The sequence below is a fragment of the Rhinopithecus roxellana genome, chromosome 15, assembly GCF_007565055.1.
Source record: "Rhinopithecus roxellana isolate Shanxi Qingling chromosome 15, ASM756505v1, whole genome shotgun sequence".
Classification (NCBI taxonomy): domain Eukaryota; kingdom Metazoa; phylum Chordata; class Mammalia; order Primates; family Cercopithecidae; genus Rhinopithecus; species Rhinopithecus roxellana.
Genome location: NC_044563.1, coordinates 248,390 through 270,325, shown reverse-complemented (window position 1 = coordinate 270,325; position 21,936 = coordinate 248,390). Strand labels below are relative to the sequence as shown.

The following is a 21,936-nucleotide window of genomic DNA, read 5'->3' as shown; positions in this document are numbered from 1 at the left end:
AGGGAGCTCAGAAATAGGTCTGTGCTGTGCCCGGATGGTGCCTCCGTGCCTGGGGATCTGGAAGGGTGGAGCCAGACCCCAGAGCAGCTGCTTCCCCGCGGGCGTCTCCCGACACAGTAAGGCCGCCGGTGCCACAGGCAGCACCGAGAGGGGCTTGTGTTTCGGTGACATTTCCCTGAAGTCCAGGCATGGGGGTTTTGTAAATGAGGGCTTTTGCCTGCCTTGTTCTGTAGTGTCAGCCTAACATTCACGTGAGCCAGATCGGCCTGGCCAGACCCAAGGCAGCTCTCAGTCACCTGTTCTGCATCAAAGGTCAGATTCCAAAGCCGGACCCATGTCCTGCCGTGGCCCAGTGAGCGAGGGTTGCTGGTGTCTTTGGGATAATCGGGAGCAGCCCGGCATCCCCACGTCCCCAGGGAACTCTTCGGAGCACGGCTGGCAGTGTGGAAGCCCCCAGAAACGCTGCCTTGGAGTCCCCCGAGGGAGCTGGGGGTGTGGTGAGACGGGAGGGGCGGCCAGGTGCCTGGGACAGGGTGAAGCGGCACTGGCGGGGCAGGCTGGGAAAAGCACAGAGGTGGCTTCGCATTCCCACCTCAGCGGGACCCAGCCTGACCAGCGGGACCCAGCCTGACCAGCAGGATGAGGTGTGTGGGCTTCCGGGGGCAGGGGTGGGGCAGGTTGTAAATTTGATTTTGCCCCATGCTTCCTCAGAGATCTGTATCATGGTCATTTCATAGAAACGGCAAACTGTCTCAGCTCAAAAAGATGCTATTAGACTAATCCTTTGATCTCCTTAGCGTGCGGCTCAGCTTTCAGATCGATCTGCTTGATTTTACGAGGGTTTTCTCTTATTTCTGTTGCTTGCTCAAGGGAGAGTAATCCAGTCTGATTTACATTTCTCTTACTTTTTTTTTTTTTTAAAGAGAGTGAGGCCTGGGTGCCAGGTGGGTCCGGTGCTGCTGGGATGTTGTCGCTTGGAGGCCCTCAGCTGCAGAGCAGGGACGAGGGTGTCACCTGTGTGTATGAACATCTCCGCAGCCGTTTCTGTATCTGTGAAGAGAACATGAGTTCATGCTACTGCCTCTGACTCTAATTCAGACCCCAAAGTTCCTTCTAATCTTCCTAAAACGTTATTTATTTATTTATTTTTTTTAAAGTTCTGCAAAGGGCATACTGCGAAAGGGCTGAGCGGTCGAAAGTCCCAGCTGAGGCCAAAGAGGTGCCTGCGAGGCAACAGGACAGGCTTTCCGTTCAGTTCAGGGGTGCTGTCCTCCAGGAACCATGCTGGGGGGCAAGTACAGGACGTCCTGGTGTGTGGGGCACAGGGACTGCTGGACACGGAGCCTCGTGCCCTTCTCAGCGTGGGGGCACGCCGACCACACTCCCGCCAGCCTCCCACCCCACCTGACCTATGTCTCTGAGGGGCTGGACCAGGGTCCTTCCTGACCCGGCCATCCACAGAGCAACCCAGGATGTTAATAAAGCCCTGCAGAAGCTGTGTTCTTCTTCGAGAAACTTCTGTGTAGTTACAGACTTTTTAAGAAATATTTTGTCATTTAAAGTAGAGGCACAGGCCAGGTGTGGTAGCTCATGCCTGTAATCCCAGCACTTTGGGAGGCCAACTCAGCTGGATCATTTGAGGTCAGGAGTTCGAGACCAGCCTGACCAAATATGGTGAAATCCCATGTGTACTAAAAATACAAAAATATTAGCTGGGCGTGGTGGTGCGTACCTGTAGTCCCAGCTGTGGGGAGGCTGAGGCACAAGGATCGCTTGAACCCAGGAGGTGGAGGTTGCAGTGAGCCGAGATCGCGCCACTGCACTCCAACCTGGGCAACAGAGTGAGACTCTATCTCAAAAATAAATAAATAAATAAATAAATAAAAGGCAGGGTGCAGTGACTCAAGCCTGTAATCCCAGCACTTTGGGAGGCCGAGGCAGGTGGATCATGAGGTCAAGAGATCGAGACCATCCTGGCCAACATGGTGAAACCCTGTCTCTACTAAAAACAAAAAGATAGCCAGATGTGGTGGCAGGTGCCTGTAGTCCCAGCTACTCGGGAGGTTGAGGCAGGAGAGTCACTTGAACCCGGGAGGCAGAGGTTGCAGTGAGCCAAGATCATGCCACTGCACTCCAGCCTGGCAACAGATTGAGACTCCATCTCAAAAAAAAATAAAATAAAATAAAAATAAATAAATAAAGTAGAGGCAGGGGACAACCTAAATTCGTACCAAAATGCCTCCTGTTTTCTGAAGTGAGTGACTGAATGTTGGAGCTCTGAATGTCTCACAACTGGAAAAATGCTAAAGCTCACGTTTGCGAAGAAGGGAGCAAGCATCAGAACAGAGCCTCAGAGCAGGTCTGCCCGCAGGAACCGCAGGAACCGCAGGAACCGCAGGAAGGGCGAGGCCGCGCTGGGGTCGCTTCCGGAGCTGCTCGCAGAGGCTGCCACTCACCCACTGGCCACGGCCCCTCCCACAGTGCCTGCGGATGATCTGGGCGCGTAGCGGGCCTGCGGGTCCCGGCGCCAAGGCCTCTCCTAGGCCCAGTGGCCTTCTCCCTCTCCCAGAGCATTGACGGCGGAACTCACAACTGTCAAGCACCTTAGTCATGCCACAAACGTTAATCATTGACAGCATGTTGATCTATGCGCTGATTAGAAAGAAAAGCTCCAATGTAATTCCAGGAGAAAGTACACAAACCTCTGGTGTCACCTTTCTTTTTTCTTTTTTTTTTTTTGAGATGGAGTCTCGCTCTGTCGCCCAGGCTGGAGTGCAGTGGCGCAGTCTCGGCTCACTGTAAGCTCCGCCTCCCGGGTTCAAGGGATTCTCCTGCCTCAGCCCGAGTAGCTGGGACTACAGACGCCCGCCACCACGCCCGGCTTCTTTTTTGTATTTTTAGTGGAAACGGGGTTTCACCGTGTTAGCCAGGATGGTCTCGATCTCCTGGTCTCGTGATCTGCCTGCCTCGGCCTCCCAAAGTGCTGGGATTACAGGTGTGAGCCACCACGCCCGGCCCCATGTCATCTTTTCAATCCACCACAGAAACCGGCTTGGGTGTGGGGTGGGGATGTCTGCTGTGGTGCCGCTGCGGCAGTTTGGGACACACGCCTGCCACGGTGCACCCAGGCTGGCGCCACCCAGGCTACCTGCTCAGGAGTGTTGGGAGTGGTGGACTCCTGAGTTTGATTTTCTGTGCTGGCCTGGCTGGAGTGAAGCTCCTTGGAGTTTGGAGAAAGATTTCCATGCTGATTTCCCTTTTTTTTTTTTTTTGAGATGGTGTCTCGCTCTGTCGCCCAGGCTGGAGTGCAGTGGCACGGTCTCGGGGTTTCACCATGTTAGCCAGGATGGTCTCGATCTCCTGACCTCGTGATCTGCCCACCTCAGCCTCCCAAACTGCTAGGATTACAGGTGTGAGCCACCACGTCCGGCCCTGATTTTCCTTTTTTTTTTTTTTTTTGAGATGGGAGTCTCATTCTGTTGCCCAGGCCGGAATGCAGTAGTGCGATCTCGGCGCCCTGAAACCTCTGCCTCCCAGGTGCAAGTGATTCTCCCACCTCAGCCTCCCAAGTAGCTGGGATTACAGGCGGCCACCACCACACCCAGCTATTTTTTGTGTTTTTAGTAGGGACGGGGTTTCGCAATGTTGGCTGTGCTGAACTCCTGACCTCAGGTGATCCGCCCGCCTCGGCCGCCCAAAGTCCTGGGATTACAGGTGTGAGCCACTGCTCCCGGGCCATGCTGATCTTCCAGTGAATGAGTGTAGGGGGCAAACTGCACTGAAGCCAGGAAAGAGCTGATTCTGGAGGTGACGAGAACGTTCTGAGCAGCATTGGGGCAGAGGCGCAGTCAGGAGTCCAATGGGGAGACCTCGGGGCCTCCCGCCTGCACCTGCCTCTGTCCCCGGTGTCTCGGGCCCTCTGCAGCCACGTCACTGACTGGCCTCTTGTGTCCTTCTTGCAGCAGTCCTGCGTTAACTGCGGCCGGGAGGCTATGAGTGAGTGTACCGGCTGCCACAAGGTCAACTACTGCTCCACCTTCTGCCAGCGCAAGGTAGGCCTCACCCACACCGCGCTCAGTGCCCCTGCCTCCTCCCTCACTGTGAAGACCCCTGGGTGGCCCTCCCTCCCCGTGTGCTCCTGGTGCCTCGGACCTTGCCTGACTCCCCTCCCTGTCCCTCCCTCTGGGAATCCGGGGCTGCTGCTTGGCTCCACGAAGACCCTGCAGGAGGCTCGCATGAGCCATGGCCAGGTAGTGCTCTCATGGGAGGCCCCACACGTGGTGGCCAGAAACCCTGAGGGTTGCTGGTCAGTGCTTCCCAGCCATCCACACCCCTGCAGAGCCACGCGAGAGAGACTGTCCACAGTTCCTCTGTTTCTGTTATTCAGCCCTCTGCTCCACAAAAATTCAAGAGAACTTTTGTAGGCTAGAAATGGTAGTTCGGGCCGGGCGCGGTGGCTCAAGCCTGTAATCCCAGCACTTTGGGAGGCCGAGACGGGCGGATCACGAGGTCAGGAGATCGAGACCATCCTGGCTAACCCAGTGAAACCCCGTCTCTACTAAAAAAATACAAAAAACTAGCCGGGCGAGGTGGTGGGCGCCTGTAGTCCCAGCAACTCGGGAGGCCGAGGCAGGAGAATGGCGTAAACCCGGGAGGCGGAGCTTGCAGTGAGCTGAGATCCGGCCACTGCACTCCAGCCTGGGCAACAGAGCGAGACTCCGTCTCAAAAAAAAAAAAAAAAAATGGTAGTTCAGCATTGTATAACTTTTTCTACCATAATCAGAGTACTCAGGAGCATTTAGTCACTCTAATTTTTTTTTTTTTTTTTTGAGACAGAGTCTCATTTTATTGCCCAGGCTGGAGTACGGTGGTGCAGTCTCAGCTCACTACAACCTCTGCCTCCTGGGTTCAAGCGATCCTCTTGCCTCAGCCTCCCGAGTAGCTGGGATTACAACCACTACCACACCCAGCTAATTTCTGTATTTTTAATAGAGACGGATGGGGTTTTACCATGTTAGCCCGGGCTGGTCTCAAACTCCTGAGCTCAGGTGATCTGCCCACCTTGGCCTCCCAAAGTGCTGGGATTTAGAGGCATAAGCTGCTGTGCCCAGCAGCTTTACTAATCTTTTTGGTGTTTGTTTTTTTTTCTCATATTTATGAGAGATGCTGGTCTGTATTTTGTCCTGCTATGTCTTTGTCTCATTTTGGTATCAGAGCAACGCTGGCCTTCAAAGCAGCTGGGAAGTATGCCCTTCTGCCTTCCTTGTCCATTTTCTTTTTGAGACAGTTTTGCTCTGTAGACCAGGCTGGAGTGCAGTGGCGCAATCTCGGCTCACTGCAACCTCCGCCTCCTGGGTTCAAGTGATTCTTCTACCTCAACCTCCCGAGTAGCTGGGATTACAGGCTTGCACCTCCACCCATGGGTAAGTTTTATGTTTTTAGTAGAGACAGGGTTTTACCATGTTGCCCAGGCTGGTCTCAAACTTCCGGCCTCAAGTGATCTGCCTGCCTCAGCCTCCCAAATTGCTGGGATTACGAGTGCGAGCCATGGCACCTGGCCTGTGTTTGATTTTTATTCAGTTTGAATATTTTATTCAGTTGAAAATATTTGCCGTGTGATTTTTTTCTGTGACCTGTGAGTTATTTGGAAGTGAGTGCTGGGTTCAGGAGTAGATCTAAAAAAGAAATAGAAGTATACTAATTTCAAATATTTGTGGATTTCTTAAATGTACCTTTATAATTGATTTCCACTTTAATTACATTGTGGTTCAAGAACATACTTAGTATTTTTCAGTACCTTTAAATGTATTGAGATTTGTGTTAGGGCCTAGCGTATGGTCTTATGGAGAACGTTGCTTATATATTCTGCTCTGTTGGGTGGAGTGTTAGATAGATATCAGTTAGGTTGGTTAATAGTATTGTTCAACTCTTTCATATTCTTGCTGATTTTCTCTACTTGTTCCACCCCTTATTTAGAGTGAAGTGTTGAACTTGTCAGCTATTAACTGTTGAATTATCTGTTTTGTTTTTTTTTTTCTTTTTATCTTTTTGGGACGGAGTCTCACTCTGTCGCCCAGGCTGGAGTGCAATGGTGCGATCTTGGCTCACTGCAACCTCCACCTCCCGGGTTCACGCCATTCTCCTGCCTCAGCCTCCCAAGTAGCTGGGACTACAGGCGCCTGCCACCATGTCCGGCTAATTTGTTGTATTTTTAATAGAGACGGGGTTTCACTGTGTTAGCCAGGATGGTCTCGATCTTCTGACCTCATGATCCGCCTGCCTCAGCCTCCCAAAGTCCTGGGATTACAGGCATGAGCCACCATGCCCAGCCGAATTATCTGTTTTTATCTGCAGTTTTGCCTGTTTTTGCTTCATTTATTTTGGGACTCTGTTGTTAGGTGCATAAATGTTTAATTTATAATTATTGTGTCTTCCTGATGAATTAGCTCTTTTATCATTATAAAACATCCTTCTTTGTCTCAGTAAGTTTTTTATTTTTTATGTCTTTTTTTTTTTTTTTTCTTACAGAGATGGGGTCTTGCTATGTTGACCAGCATGGTCTCCATCTCCTGGCCTCAGGCAATCCTCCCATCTCAGCCTCCCGAAGTGCTAGGATTATAGGCATGAGGCACTACACCAGCCAATAGAAGTTTTTATATTAAAATTTATTTTTTCTGGCTGGGCACGGTGGCTCATGCCTGTCATCCCAGCACTTTCGGAGGCTGAGGCAGGTGGATCACCTGTTAGAAATTTGAGACCAGCTTGGCCAACATGGTAAGACCCCATCTCTACTAAAAATACAAAAATTAGCCGGGCGTGGTGGTGCATGCATGTAATCCCAGCTACTAGGGGGGCTGAGGCAGGAGGATTGCTTGAACCTGGGAGACGGAGGTTGCAGTGAGCCGAGATTGTTCCACTGCACTCCAGCCTGGGTGACAGAGTGAGACTCCGTCTCAAAAATAATATATATATTTTTTCTGATAGTAGTATAGATACTCCACCTGTCTTATGGTTAATGTTTGCATCTTTTGTTTTTGAGACAGTCTCACTCTGTCACCCAGACTGGAGTGCAGTGGCATGATCTTGACTCACTGCATCCTCTACAGATACACACCCCATGTCCAGCTAATTTTTTGTATTTTTAGTGGAGACGAGGTTTCGCCATGTTGCCCAGGCTGGTCTCGAACCCTTGGACTCAAGTGTTCTGCCCCCTGCTTGGCCTCCCAAAGTGCTGGGAAGACAGGCGTGAGTTGCTGCACCCAGCCTGCATCTTTTTAGAAAACATCTTTTTGGCTGGGTGCGGTAACCCACAGCAGTAATCCCAACACTTTGGGAAGCCAAGCGGGGAGGATCACTTGAGCCCAGGACCAGCCTGGCTAACAAAGCGAGACCCTGTTTCTATTTTTTAAATAATATATAAATGAACAAACATCTTGTTACTTCCAATTTGTGTCCTTGACTCTTAAGCATTCCCTTAGAGACAGAATGTGCTTGGATCTTAGGTTTTAATCTAGTCTGATAGCCTCTGCTGCTGTTGTTGTTGTTGTTGTTGAAACGGAGTCTTGCTCTGTGGCCAGGCTGGTGTGCAGTGGTGCGATCTCGGCTCACTGCAAGCTCTGCCTCCTGGGTTCACCTGCCATTCTCCTGCCTCAGCCTCCCATGTAGCAGGGACCACATAGCAGGGACTATGGGCGCCCGCCACCACGCCTGGCTAATTTTTGTATTTGTTTTAGTAGAGACGGGGTTTCACCGTGTTAGCCAGGATGGTCTTGATCTCCTGACCTCTTGATCCGCCCGCCTCGGCCTCCCAAAGCGCTAGGATTACAGGCGTGAGCCACCGCACCCAGCGTTTTTTTTTTTTTTTTTTTTTGAGACAGCGTCTCACTCTGTCGCCAGGCTGGAGTGCAGTGGCGCTATCTCAGCCCACTGCAAACTCAATGTCCTGGGTTCAAGTGATTCCCCTTCCTCAGCCTCCTGAGTAGCTGGGATTACAGGCGTGCACCTCCACGTCCAGGTAATTTTTGTATCTTTTTTTGAGACGGAGTTTCGCTCTTTTTCCCCAGGCTGGAGTACAATGGCGCGATCTCAGCTCACTGCAACCTCCGCCTCCCGGGTTCAAGCAATTCTCCTACCTCAGCCTCTCAAGTAGCTGGGATTACAGGCATGCGCTACCATGCCTGGCTAATTTTTGTATTTTTAGTAAAGACGGGGTTTCTCCATGTTGGTCAGGCTGGTCTTGAACTTTCGACCTCAGATGATCCACCCGCCTCGGCCTCCCAAAGTGCCGGGATTACAGGTGGGAGCCACCGTGCCTGGCCTAATTTTTGTATTTTTAGTAGAGATGTGGTTTCTCTGTGTTGGTCAGACTGGTCTCGAACTTCTGATCTCAGGTGATCCACCCGCCTTGGCCTCCCAAAGTTCTAAGATTACAGGTGTGGGCCACCACACAGGCACTAAGCCTGTTTTGTTTTTTGAATTGAGAGAGTATCGCTCTGTCTCCCAGGCTGGAGTGCACTGGTGTAATCTCGGCTCACTGCAACCTCCACCTCCTGGGTTCAAGGGATTCTCGTGCCTCATTCTCCCGAGTAGCTAGGACTGCAGGAGGGTGCCACCAGACCCGGCTAATTTTTGTACTTTTAGTAGACGCAGGGTTTCACCATGTTGGTCAGGCTGGTCTTGAGCTCCTGACCTCAAGTGATCCGCCCGCCTCGGCCTCCCAAAGTGCTGCGATTACAGGTGTGAGCCACTGCGCCCAGCCTTTTTTTTTTTGAAGGGGAGTCTCGCTCTGTCACCCAGGCTGGAGTGCAGTGCAGTGCAGTGCAGTGGCACAATCTCAGCTCAGTGCAGCCACCGCTTCCCGGGTTCAAGCAATACTCCTCCCTCAGCCTCCCAAATAGCTGGGATTACAGGCACCTGCCACCATGCCCGTTTTTTTGTTGTTTTTTGTTTTTTGTGATACAGTCTTGCTCTGTCTCCTAGGCTGGAGTGCAGTGGCACAATCTCGGCTCACTGCAACCTCCGCCTCCCAGGTTCAAGTGATTCTCCTGCCTCAGCCTCCCAAGTAGTTGGGATTACAGGCATGCGCCACCATGGCCAGCTAATTTTTGTATTTTTTGTAGAGATAGGGTTTTGCCATGTTGGCCAGGCTGGTCTTGATCTCCTCGACTCAAGTAACCCGTCCACCTTGGCCTCCCAAAGTGCTGGGATTACAGGCATGAGCCACCTCTCAAAACCTAATCTACTCATGTTTAATGTAATTATCGATGTGAGTGGATTTGTGTTTATATTTGCAGTTTATGTCTCATGTCTTGCTCCTCTGTTCTTTCACTAACTTCTTTTCTGTTAAATGTGTATTTTCTAGTGTACCAGTTCTTTTGTTGAACAATTTTAAACAGTATCTTTTACGTTATGAGTTACTTTCTTACTGCTATAGGTATTACAATATACATTTTAATTTATCTCAATTTCAGTGGGAGGACAGAATTTCCTCAAGCAGAGAAAGCGTACTGCAGAGGCCGAGTATATACATTCCTGGCAGAAGCTTTTTGGGCCCCAGTATAAGCACTCACTGAGCTCCTTTCACCAACAAAATGAACACATCTCGTTCTTTTTTTTTTTTTTTTTTTTTTGAGACGGAGTCTCACTGGCACCCGTGCTCTTTATGCTTTCTCCACACATGCGCGCCTGTAGACAGGGCACCTCTGCAGTCCCCACAGCAGGGCCTGTTCCCAGGACGGTCTGGGGGCTCTGGGCATTTTTCTCCACCCAGCCCGGGTGTCCTGCCTGTGGCCTGCTCCCAGCACCGCCCGGACTGAGTCACCTCCCTGCTGTGGTGCCAGCACTTTCTTTTAACCCTTAACTTTGAAAAATGTGACACGTGCACATGAGTGGGATCGCCCAGGAGAGGCCCGTCACCCTCACCTGTGTCAGCTGCTTTAGCACCTGCCCTTCTGGCTTGTCCCCCCCTCTTTGGGCTGAGGGCTAAGCATTTTAAAGCAAGCCCCATGCATCATTATTTTCATTTGTGAGGCCTCGATCACTGTAAGTCAGATTTGGATTGTTGCTTAATTGGATTTTTAGTCACTGTTTTCATTTCATGACTTACTTATTTTTGGTTTTTGTTCGTTTGTTTTTGGTTTTGTTTCTGTTTTTGAGACAGAGTCTGGCTCTGTCACCCAGGCTGGAGTGCAGTGGTGCAGTCTTGGCTCACTGCCACCTTCACCTCCCGGGTTCAGGTGATTCTCCTGCCTCAGCCTCCCTAGTAGCTGGGACTACAGGTCCGTGCCACCACACCTGGCTAATTTTTGTATTTGTATTTTTATTTATTTATATATTTTGAGACTGAGTCTAGGTCTATTGCCAGGCTGGAGTGCAGTGGCATGATCTTAGTTCACTGCAACCTTTACCTCCCGGGTTCAAGCAATTCTCCTGCCTCAGCCTCCCAAGAAGCTGGGACAACAGGTGCATGCCACCACGCCCAGCTAATTTTTGTATTTTTAGCAGAGATGCGGTTTCACCATATTGGTCAGGCTGGTCTTGAACTCCTGACCTCGTGATTTGCCTGCCTCAGCCTCCCAAAGTGCTGGGATTACTGGCATGAGCCACCATGCCCAGCCTATTTTAGGTTTTTTATAGACAGGGTCTCGCTTTGTCACTCAAGCTGGAGTCCAGTGGTGCCATCATGGCTCACTACAGCCTTGACCTCCTGGCTCAAGTGATCCTCCTGCCTCTGTCTCCCAAGTAGCTTGGACCACAGGCATGAGCCACCACGCCCAGCTAATTTTAACACTTTTTTTTTTTTTTTATAGAAATAGGGTCTTGCTATGTTGCTCAGGCTGGTCTCCAACCCCTGACCTCAGGTGACCTCAGCCTCCCAAAGTCATTGTTTTTAACTCTGTGATGTTGGCTTTTGTCATTTATTTGCACCAGGCACTTTCACTGTTACCTTCTTGTGAATTTAACCATTTTTTTCTGTTTTTCAAAAACTAAAACACTAATTTCTAATTCTGGCTTTTCAGATAATTTTTTTTTTCAAAAGTATTTTAACATTATACTGTAAGAAGCATCACATTGATGTTTAAGATGGAAAAATTTGCTTTAAAAAAGAACTCCAGTATGTCTGATTTTTAAAAGTCAACCCTGGGCATTTGCCTCTTTGCTTGGAGAACTTGATGGAAGCTTCGGTAGTCTGTCCCTCCGTCTGCGCAGGCCCCAGGCAGTGGCTCAAACCTGCAGACCAGAGAAGGAAGCATCTAGAACTCCTGGGGCCTTATCCGGGGCCCACATCCTCTCAGTGGGGGCAGCTCCCATGCGGGGTGCAGGCCCCTCGCCCCACACAGAGTCTGGGCAGGAACCGGAACCCTTCCTGGTTGCCCCGGAGTGGAGGCCAGGGAGGGGCGGGCGGTGGGTCTGCACCCAATGCAGCGGTTTGCTGATGTGTGTTTTCATGCCATGTAGATTTATAGTCTATTACCAGGTAATTTTTTTTTTTTTTATGAGACGTAGTCTCTGTTGCCTGGGCTGGAGTGCAGAGGCACAATCTCAGCTCACTGCAACCTCCACCTCCCAGATTCAAGTGATTCTCGTGCCTCAGCCTCCCAAGTAGCTGGGATTGCAGGCGTGTGCGACCACAGGTGCCTAGTTTTTGTATTTTTAGTAGAGATGGGGTTTTGACATGTTGGGCAGGCTGGCCTCAGGTGATCTCCTGATCTCCTGGCCTCAGGTGATCTGCCCACCTCGGCCTCTCAACATGATGGGATTACAGCCCTGAGCCACTGCACCCTGCCTAATTTTGCTTTTTTATTATAATCAGCTGGAATTCTGCCCTCTAGGGAATAACCCTGTCACCATTTGGATGCATTTATTTCTGCTCTGTGTGTTACATATGTACCTATCACGCCCTCGTGCACGGAGCTGCCTCTGTCTGACAAGGCCGCCTCAGCTTCAGCACCTGGCGCTTCCTTTAGACCTCTGCTGTGTTCTGAGGTGCTTGAGGTAGCAGGGAGGTGGGGCCTGGTTCGGTGTGCTGACCTCACCGGAGCTGTGACTTCTCCCAAGCACCATCCCCCACTTTCTTTCTGCAGAGCCCCTCTGCAGCCACAGAGTGGTTCCAGTTTGTTTTTTCATCTTTGCCATTAAAAACAGAACTGGGGCCGGGCACAGTGGCTCACACCTGTAATCCCAGCACTTTGGGAGGCTGAGGTGGGCAGATCCCCTGAGGTCAGGAGTTCGAGACCAGCCTGACCAACATGATGAAACCCTGTCTCTACTAAAAATGTAAAACATTAGCCAGGTGTGGTGGCGGGCACCTGTAATCCCAGCTACTAGGGAGGCTGAGGCAAGAGAATTGCTTGAACCCTGGAGGTGGAGGTTGTAGTGAGCCGAGATTTCGCATTGCACTCCAGCCTGGGCAACAAGAGCAAAACTCTGTCCCAAAAACAACAAGAAAACCCACAGAACTTGATCATATATTTAAATGTTTTTCTGCATGTCTGATATTTTTTGTTTACATCCCTAACACAAAACAACTGCTTTGGAGAGTCTTACCCTGGTTTGTTGTTCGACTTTTATTTTGATACAGAGTTGTTCTCTCCCACGGGCTGGAGTGCGGTGGCACCGTCTTGGCCCACTGCAACCTCTGCCTCCCAGGTTCAAGCAGTTCTCCTGCCTCAGCCTCCCGAGTAACTGGGATCAGAGGTGCCTGCCACCATGCCCAGCTAATTTTTGTGTTTTTAGTAGATACGGGGTTTTACCGTGTTGGCCAGGCTGGTCTCGAACTCCTGACCTCAGGGGATCCACCTGCCTGGGCCTCCCAAAATGCTGGGATTACAGGCGTGAGCCACCATGCCCCACCTGTTGTTTGCCCTTTGATCCAATTCCTCAAACCAAGAGAGTGTGGGGAAGGCTGTATTGGAGCAGAGGCCATCAGAGTGTGGGCGTGCGGGCACTGGGGAGGGCATTCTCTCAGCACCCCCAGGTGAGCTCACAGGGGGCTGCACCCTCTGGGGTGAGGGGCCTGGGGTCCACCTTGGGGACCCTGCTCTAAGGCCCTGCTGCACCCACTGACCCCACGGACATGGATGTGTCCTCCCTTCCAGGACTGGAAGGATCACCAGCACATATGTGGCCAGTCAGCAGCTGTCACGGTCCAGGCAGACGAAGTCCACGTGGCTGAAAGCGTGATGGAGAAGGTGACCGTGTGAGGCTCCATCGGCCGCCCTGGGAGCTGGGACCCCTCGCACTCCTGTGAGGCTTTTGCAGGTCGAAGGCCCCCCTGAGGACTCTGGGGGGACGTTGAGAAGAGGGGTGTGGGAAGGTAAAGAAACTTGCTGGACAAGTTATTAACACACTTTAAGCGAATGGTGCCCTGGGGAGCGGATTCCCCCTGCCCGGGCCCCCCGCCCGCTCGCGGAGAGATTTTTTATCCCTGGGATCATGAGCGTCCGGTCTTGCCCACAGGGCCTGTGCTGCGACGCGTGTACATACGTGTTGTGTCTGTCAATAAAGTGTAAATAAGGTCTCCCTGCCCCACGCGGGCGGCCGGTTTCAGTGCCAGCCCTTGGGCGTTTCCTCCCCTTCCTCCTTGTGCAGATGGGAATCCCAAGCCCACCGCATCTCCAGTGCACGGGGCAGCGCGGCCAGGCTGGAGCCCTGGCGTCTGGTGGCACCTGTAGTCCAGGAGGTCTTCATTCCTTCTGTTCCATGAGAACCTCGTGGCTGCTGGCAAGTGCAGCAGGCCTGCGGCCCTTCCCGCCAGGTTTCTGTGCACCCGGTACCCTCCTGTGCCCAGGCTTCCTGAGCGAGCCCGACGGCCTAGTGCAGCCTGTTCAGTCCATGTGGACAGCTTGGTGTCCTCGGTCCAGGGATCCACATGCAGAGCCTCATGGCCTCCTGGTCTCCCGCTTGTTTCTCATGGCCCTGGTGCCAGGTGGAGGAAAGAGAAAGGACTGAAGCCCACAGGGGGCACAAGGGGACATGTCCAGCGTGTTTGGGCACTGGGCTGGGCCTGGACATGGGACCCACCTGCCCTCCTGACTGAGAGCTCTGCTGGAGAAGCATCACTCTTGTTCTGGAAGCTTCTGCTCTCATGGCCTGTGTTCTCTGCACACTGAAGGCTCCACGGCTGTGGCTGCACTGGGGCAAGAAAGTACAGACTCAGCAAAAGCTCAGCAGGCACCTGGGGTGGGCTGGCAGCGCCAGGAGGAGCCTGCACCAACGATTCTGATGTTTGCCTCTGAAGCGCTTTCTGCACCAGCTGGAGCTGTACAAGAGGCTGCCAGAGTCCCCCTGGAAGGGGCTGTGCACGGGGGCAGGGCTCACTGGCTCTGGGGGCCCTGCAGAGGCCCCCCCACCATATTTTGAGTCTCTGGGTTTCTCAGGACCACCTGGTTTATTCTGGTTTTCTCTCTTTTTTTTTTTCCTTTGAGACAGTCTCACCCTGTCACCCAGGCTAGAGTGCAGTGGCACAATCTTGCCTCACTGCAACCTCCGCCTCCCAGGTTCAAGCGATTCTCCTGTCTCAGCCTCCTGAGTAGCTGGGATTATAGGTGCACACCACCACACCCAGCTAGTTTAGGAATTTTTGGTAGAGACAGGGTTTCTTCGTGTTGGCCAGGCTGGTCTCGAACTCCTTTCTCAGGTGATCCACCCACCTCGACCTCCCAAAGTGCTGGGATTACAGGAGTGAGCCACTGCCCTGGCCTATTTACTTAGTAAAGTCTCCACCCAGCCGGGCCAGGCCCCACTGATGTTTCATCGTCCTGCTTAGGCGCACTCGGTGCTGCCCCATTGGTGCTGCCAGTGAGCAGTGGAGGCTGGAAGAAGTGTCTGGCCTGCTGCAGCACGCACTCCAGATGCTGCCCTCACCCCGCCTGTCCCTCCTGCCTCCCCCACCGAGATGCTGTCCCTCCTGTCCCTCACCTCACCTGTCCCTTCCTCTGACCCTCACCCCGCCTGGCCCTTCCTCTGAGACTCTACACTGAGTGGCTTTTCGTCCAACCCAGCAGGGTCCACCATTGCCACAAGGTGGAGGCATCTTAGAGGCTCTGCTTGGCCTCTGCACTGTCCGGGCAGGCGGGCCGTGGGTTGACCTCCGTGAGGCAGCAGGGCTGGGCCTGCTCCTTGGGGTTTTAACCAACATAAAGGTGGCAGGGAAGTGAGGACCTGCACCTCTTAAGAAGAATCCCCCAAAGCTGAAAACACCAGCATCTCTGTGCGGAGAGCACAGCCGCAGGAAGTGGCCAAACCCCCGCCTGGTGGGGAAGGCACCATGGGAGCCCTTGGCACAGTGACCCCCACCAGCAGTGATGCACCTGGCCGCCTGCAACCAGGTTCTGCAGGAGTGGAGTGGGGGTATTCCCTGGAATTGTGGGGGCAACTTACTCTTCCCCGATTTTCCGTAAAACAGAAGCCGGAGCACCACACATCTCTTGGGATCCCAGGTTCCCACAGCTCCTCCTTTCCAAGCCTGGGAGGGTGATGGCCAGAGGTCGCCCTGCCCCAGGGCTGTCAGCACCCCCAGGATCCCCAGATGTGTGTGCACCTCCCGTGGCCTCCAGCACTGTCAGTGAGGCATGTGTGGGGCCGTGGGTCCTGGGACAAAGCTGGCGGGAGCCCCTCCTTTACTCTCATGGGTGTCCGACAAGAATCCATTGTGACTCAGTCTGTTCCAGGGGCTGGCTGGGACAGGCTGGTCCTGGGAAGTAGGTAGTCAGGGAAGGTGTCCAGGAGGAGGCAGCCGCTGAAGCCGTGACAGAAGTACGTGGTCAGCAGACGGGACAGGGCAGCTGCACTGAAGTTGTAATTGGGCTTGGTCGTCTCTCCACCCAATATTTATTTTCTTTTCTTTTTTGAGACAGGGTCTCACCCTGTCACCCAGGCTGGAGTGCAGTGGCGCGATCTCGGCTCACTGCAGCCTTGACCCCCTAGCTTTAAGGGATCCTCCTGTCTCAGCCTTCCGAGTAGCTGGGATTACAGGTGTGACCACCACACCCAGCCTGCACTGAGTATTTTAGCTGAGGTTGTACCCACTGCTGTAGACTGCACAGCCCAGTCTCTCAATGTTCAGATGGGAGCTTGGCACCATGACTGGCCGCCCTGGCTGTAGATGCCGCATCCCCAGCACAGTAAAGCTCCAGCCAGCAGGACTGGGAGGCGGAGGGCCCCCCATTTCTCCCACAGCCTGGGCCTGGGAGAAGCTGGATCCAGTCCAGGATGGGCTGTTGCTGCACTGAGGGCCCTGGGAGCCACCCCTCCTCCCCCAGGGTCAGGGGCTGTACTATGGTTGAGGAAGCCAGGCAGCCCAGGGCAGACAGGCGGCTTGGGTTGCTCTGCCCACCCTCTGACCCTGCTGCCTCCTCCCTGCTCCTACCCCTTGGCCCAGCCACATGGGGTGGATGCTGGGCAGAGGTTGGCTGGGTGGCTGAGCATGGAGCTCCCTCCAGGGAAGCCTCTTGGTGGGACCCCACCCATCACCACAGGCCCCTTCCTGTGGGGCTTGGGGCATCCTCTGGCCAGGGACTGGCAGGGAGCTGTGCTCTGACCTCAAGGCAGCTTCTAAAATGATATGTCAGGCTCCCCTGCCTGGGTCTGCTGGGACAGCAGAGCCAGGAGACCCTGTGCCTCGTCCTTGGAGGTGGGAGTTGGCCTGGGCAGGGCCTGGCAGCTGACCCCCCCCACCCCCTTTCGCCTCATTCGTTTCTTCCCATTGGAACTGGGCTTCCCCAGGAGACATCTTGCCCTGCTCGGTGCCTGCAGAGAGGGGAGGCTGGGCCAGAGCACTCCTGAACTGAGTGGATCTCCGGGGGCCCGTTTCCCCCTCACCCTGAGCAGGCGGCCGGCTTGGTGGGGTCTGCTCTGTGGGCTTCCTTGGCGGGAAGGAGGGTTAACTGGCTGGGGGGCCTGGGACCACTGGGGCAGAAGCCCCTCCTCCCCCCTTCCCCATCAACCCCAGGAGCCTTCACAGCTGAGTTTGGGAAGGAATTTGTTTAATTAACGTACAAAACCGTCCTCCCCATATCCTTGGTCCCTGAGGCCTGGCCCACCAGGCCGGTGCCCAGGCCGCGGGGGGTGGGGGTGGGGTGCCGGCTCAGCAGCAGGCACGCAGGGCCTTGCGGAAGACACTGCGGAACTCGGCGTTGAAGACAGTGTAGATGACGGGATTGAGGGCGCTGTTGACGTAGCCCAACCAGGTGACCGCGCTAACCAGCCGCGGGGGCACGGAGCAGGCAGGACACAGCGCCTGTGTGATGTGCACCACGAAGAAGGGCGTCCAGCACAGCAGGAAGGCCCCTGGGGGCGCCGAGAGCCACGTCAGAGCCCCCTGCCCCTCCGCGCCTAGTACTCCTCCCCTTCTCTCTCCCGCCCCCCAGGACAAGAACCCACCGACTACCACTGGCAGGACCCTCATGGCCTTGCGCTCCCGGCCGGTGATCTTGGCACGCCGCCTCCTGCGGGTCTGCGGTGGGGTCTGGGGTGGGAGCGCAGCGGCTCGGACGGCGTCTGGGGGCGCACAGTTGGAGTCGCAGGGGTCCTGGGGAAGGCGGGGCGCGGGGGGCGCGCAGTCGGGGCCGCAGGGGTCCTGGGGAAGGCCGGGCGCTGGGGGCGCGCAGTCGGGGCCGCAGGGGTCCTGGGGAAGGCGGGGCGCGGGGGGCGCGCAGTCGGGGCCGCGGAGACCCTGGGGAAGGCCGGGCGCTGGGGGCGCGCAGTCGGGGCCGCGGAGACCCTGGGGAAGGCCGGGCGCTGGGGGCGCGCAGTCGGGGCCGCGGAGACCCTGGGGAAGGCCGGGCGCTGGGGGCGCGCAGTCGGGGCCGCAGGGGTCCTGGGGAAGGCGGGGCGCAAGGGAAGGAGGGCCGGGGCCGCTGGGTCGGCGGGGCGCGCGGCCGTGCAGCTTGGCGCGACGGGCCACCTCCCAGCGCCGCAGGCCGCGGAACGTGGCCCAGTAGAGCAGCAGCATGAGCGGACAGGGTAGGAAGAAGGAGCACACGGACGAGTAGACCACGTAGTCGCGGTCCTCCAGGCGGCACACGGCGGGGTCACGGCCGCGCACGTCGTTGAGGCCGCACAGCACGGGCGCCGCCACCGCTGCGGACAGCAGCCACGTGGCGCCGATGAGCAGCAGCTGCCGGCGGCTCCCGCCCTGGCGGTTGTAGCGCAGCGGCACGGCCACGGCCACGAACCTGCGGGGAGCGCCGAGGGTGCGCCGGACAGCGCGGAGGCCGCGGTGAGGGCGGCGGCGGCGGGAGGGGCGCGGGGGCGCGGGCGGGGAGGGCGGGGAGGGCGGCGCACCTGTCCACGCTGATGGCGCACAGGTTGAAGATAGAGGCGGTGCACAGCATGACGTCCATGGCCATGAGGGCGTCGCACAGGCGGGGGCTCAGCAGCCACGCGCCACCCTGGACCTGCGCGGCGACACCACAGGCCCTGAGGTTTCCCAGCCACCGCGGGCCCTTGTGACCCCCACTCTTATGGGTAGTTCCAGGGCTGAATATGGAGGAGGGGGCTCGGCTGTGAACCAGAGGCCAGAGGAGCGGTCAGAGAAACACCCCCTCCCCACTCAGGTCTCCCTTTGTTTGGAGTTAGGGTCTCGCTCTGTCACCCAGGCTGGAGTGCAGTGGCTCCATCATGGCTCACTGTAGCCTGGAACTCCTGGGCTCAAGCGATCCTCCCACCTCAGTCTCCAGAGTAGCTGGGACTACAGCCGCGCCCCACCACCCCCCGGCTGATTTATTTTATTTTATTTTTTTCTTTTTGTTTTTCTTTTTGTTTGTTTTTTTGAGACAGAGTTTCACTCTTGTTGCCCAGGCTGGAGTGCAGTGGCGCGATCTCAGCTCACTGCAACCTCCGCCTCCGGGTTTAAGCGATTCTCCTGCCTCAGTTCCCCCGAATAGCTGGGACAGCAGCCGCATGCCACCATCCCCGGCTGATATTTTCTTTCTTTTTTTTTTTTTTTTGAGACGGAGTCTCGCTCAGTGGCCCAGGCTGGAGTGCAGTGGCCGGATCTCAGCTCACTGCAAGCTCCGCCTCCCAGGTTCCCGCCATTCTCCTGCCTCAGCCTCCCAAGTAGCTGGGACTACAGGCACCCGCCGCCACACCCAGCTAATTTTTTGCATTTTTAGTAGAGACGGGGTTTCGCCGTGTCAGCCAGGATGGTCTCGATCTCCTGACCTCGTGATCCGCCCTCCTCGGCCTCCCAAAGTGCTGGGATTACAGGCGTGAGCCACCGCGCCCGGCCGATATTTTAATTTTTTGTAGAGACCCGGCCCGGTATGTTTCCCAGGCTGGTCTCAAAGTCCTGGGCTCAAGCGATCCTCCTGCCTTGGCCTCCCAAAGTTCTGGGATTAGAGGCATGAGCCACCGTTCCTGACGTTGGTCTCCCTTTTGTTACAAACATGAGAACGGCCTGGGGAATTCCCTGGGGGCAGGGCCCGATGTCATCGGGCTCAAGGAGAGCCCCCTCCCCAGCCTGGGGTAGTCAGGGTCCCCGCTGGGCCTAGACATGAAGCTGGCTGCTCCGTCATTCAGGGCATGAGCCAGCCTGTCTGGTGAAGCTCTCTGTGGGAGACTCGGGCGCATTGATTCATTTCTGTTTCCTCATCTGTAAGACGAGGATGATGATAGTATCCACATAATTGTCTTGAAGATAAATTATAATTAAAAATATGAAGACCTGCCCAGTGCCCAGCATAGGACTCCACGTGGAGTGACTCTCTCCAAGGGCAAAGGAGCAGGCAGCCCCCTTAATCCCTTCCCACCGATTTGGGAAGATTAGGAGCTTAAACGTCGTCACTGTGACGTCTGCGGCTCGAAAGGAGCACAGGTCATGCGTGTCCCGTGCTGCTGGTCTCTGCCCCAGCCGCCAGGACTCACCGTGTCCACCAAGGGGAAACCCCGAGTCCCCCCTCCTCCACAGTCCGGGACACCGCGTCCCCAGCTCAGCCTTAAGCTGCTTTTCTCTGGCTGCAGAGGGGCTGGCACCAAGTCCAACCCTCCCGAGGGCCAGACCTGGTGTGGAGTGTGGGATCCATCCCCCAATTCCCCCTCGGGCTTCTCCTCAGGGGCCTGGCCAGCAGGGGCCTCTCCCCAGCAGGGGCCTGGCCCCCACACACCCTCCCCTGGGTTCTGTCCAGCCCAGGTCTCCCCTGTGAGCTGTGAGCCTCCTTCTGGGGATGAGCCAGCATCCGCACGGGGTGTGCGTGGTGGTCTGTGGCTGTGTGCAGTGTGTGTGTGTGCGTATGTGTGTCCCAGGGCAGCCAGGGGGCCGAGCCCGCATCTGCCTGTCTGTCTAGCTGGTTGCCCTGGGGGTGAAATCCAGCTACCGGGCGGGGGGAGGGGGCTGGCTTGACAAAGTCGCCTATTTCTGGGGTCCCTAGATCGAAGGACCGGCATCTCCTGGACAGCAGACGCCAAGACAGAAGGGGAAGGGAGGAGAGGAACGGGGGTCGGGGGACAGCGCAGCGGGGGGAAGTCGCGAGGTGGCGGCGGTGGGTGTAGCGCGGAGGGACCAGGCGCAGCGCCCCTGCCGCCGCCCCAGCTGGAGGCTCCGGAGCAGAAAGGGGCCGGGTCGCGCCGGGTCCTCCGCAGGGACAGGGACGGAGAACCGAGGAGCAGGTGAGGATGCTCGTGCGGCCGGACGCGGCTCACCTCGGAGTAGACGAAGAGCGGCAGCACCAGGAGAGCGAGCAGGAGGTCGGCGGCCGCCAGGCTCACGATGAAGGAGTTGGTGGGCGTCTGCAGGGCGCGCTCGGTGGCCACGCTCACGCACACGAGCGAGTTCCCCGCGAGCACCGCGCCGATGAGCAGCACGCCCCCAACCAGCGCCGCCGCGCCCGGCCCTGCCAGCCCCACAGCCGCCCCCGCGCCCGGCCCGCGTCCGGCCAGCAGCCGGTCCGGGTCCGCGGTGCTGCGGTTCCCCATGGCGCGCCGGCCCCAGGCGCCCGGGCGGGCGCTGAGCACCGCGGACAGCGCCGGGCCGCAAGCCGGGGAGTCCCTCCCCTCGGGCACGCCCCGGCCAGACTCTGGTCCCGCCCCCGCCCCGCCCCGGCTCAGGGGGGGCCCCGCCGCGCTCCACCGTGCGCCCAGTATTTGCTCATCTTGGAATTTTGCGCAGGGAGAGACGGGCAGGCGGACGAATGCGGCGGCCCAAAGAGACGAGAATGAAGCGAGGTGGTGGCCACCGGCAGACCCAGCATCGCCCGGTGCGGCGCGGGGTCCGCACCCCGAGAAACCAACAAGGATGGAGGGGCAGCCAGTCCAGGCCCTGAAGCGCGCGGGCATCGACGCCAGCGCCATCCTGCCGGCCCCTGCGTGCGTCCCGGCCCTCGGGCCGTCCACCTAGTCCACCTGGTGTCTGGGAAAACGTCCCTCCCAGGCCCGTTCCGCCAGACGCGGGAAGACCGGAGCTTAGGCTCTGCCCGCCTACCCGGCGGACTCGCCTGCACCTCGCGCGCACCCCCCTGCCCACGACTCCGCGCCCGACCCAACCGCCGACGCCTGGCTCGTACCCCTGCTTCCCAGCAGCCTCTGGTCCTCAGCCCCCGCGACCACCACAGTCAGCCGCGGCCCCACCCATTGCACAGTTGGTCCTCCCGTGGCCGCCTCCGATAGTGGGTCAGCACCTCCCCCGACCCTGCACCCCGGGCGGACAGCTGAGCGGTCGACCCTGGTCCCTCCTCCAGTCGCTCCAGCCCAAGACCCTGAGCTAGGTAGGCATCCCTCTGACCCTGGGCAGGGGGTCCAGGGACCGGACAGTAGGATCAGCCCGCGAGGAGGCAACGAGAAAGACAAGACAGGCCCTGGCAGGTTCCAAACGTGCAGAAGAGAAAGTGCTTGCAAAGTGCAGCAGAGACAATTCTATGGACTCTTCATCAAATCGGGGTGACCCATGACCTGAGAGGTATTTTCTGTAGTCCTGTCACTAAAGGGGCCTAGAAGGCACTA

General features: G+C 56.3%; 2 protein-coding genes across 3 annotated transcripts in view; one reads left to right on the top strand and one right to left on the bottom strand.

Moving 5' to 3' along the window:
• Positions 1-13,527, top strand: part of DEAF1 (DEAF1 transcription factor) — a 43,229-nt gene extending 29,702 nt beyond the window's left edge. The window contains exons 11-12 of the mRNA XM_030918554.1: positions 3,963-4,052; positions 13,098-13,527. Coding sequence (XP_030774414.1) covers positions 3,963-4,052; positions 13,098-13,202 — 195 coding nt within the window. The 3' untranslated portion in view covers positions 13,203-13,527. The remainder of the gene's footprint in view (positions 1-3,962; positions 4,053-13,097) is intronic.
• Positions 13,528-16,971: 3,444 nt separating this feature from the next.
• Positions 16,972-20,913, bottom strand: DRD4 (dopamine receptor D4). 2 transcript variants are annotated; one of them, XM_030918558.1, is made up of 5 exons: positions 20,641-20,913; positions 18,286-18,398; positions 17,769-18,176; positions 17,383-17,624; positions 17,087-17,289 (listed from the first exon to the last, which is right to left on the bottom strand). In XM_030918558.1, the coding sequence occupies exons 1-5, from the start codon at positions 20,911-20,913 to the stop codon at positions 17,087-17,089; spliced, it is 1,239 nt and encodes a 412-aa protein (XP_030774418.1). The 2 variants fall into 2 exon arrangements, with proteins under 2 accessions (XP_010354203.2, XP_030774418.1); XM_010355901.2 differs by having other exon boundaries at positions 16,972-17,289; positions 17,383-18,176.
• Positions 20,914-21,936: the final 1,023 nt, after the last annotated feature.

Coding starts and splice junctions, on each gene's coding strand:
- DRD4 (XM_010355901.2), bottom strand. CDS start 20,913: ATGGGGAACCGCAGCACCGCGGACCCGGACCGGCTGCTGGCCGGACGC. Junction 18,399..20,640: donor CGCTCTTCGTCTACTCCGAG/GTGAGCCGCGTC, acceptor GTCGCCGCGCAG/GTCCAGGGTGGCGCGTGGCT. Junction 17,290..17,382: donor GGTCCTGCCAGTGGTAGTCG/GTGGGTTCTTGT, acceptor CGGCGCCCCCAG/GGGCCTTCCTGCTGTGCTGG.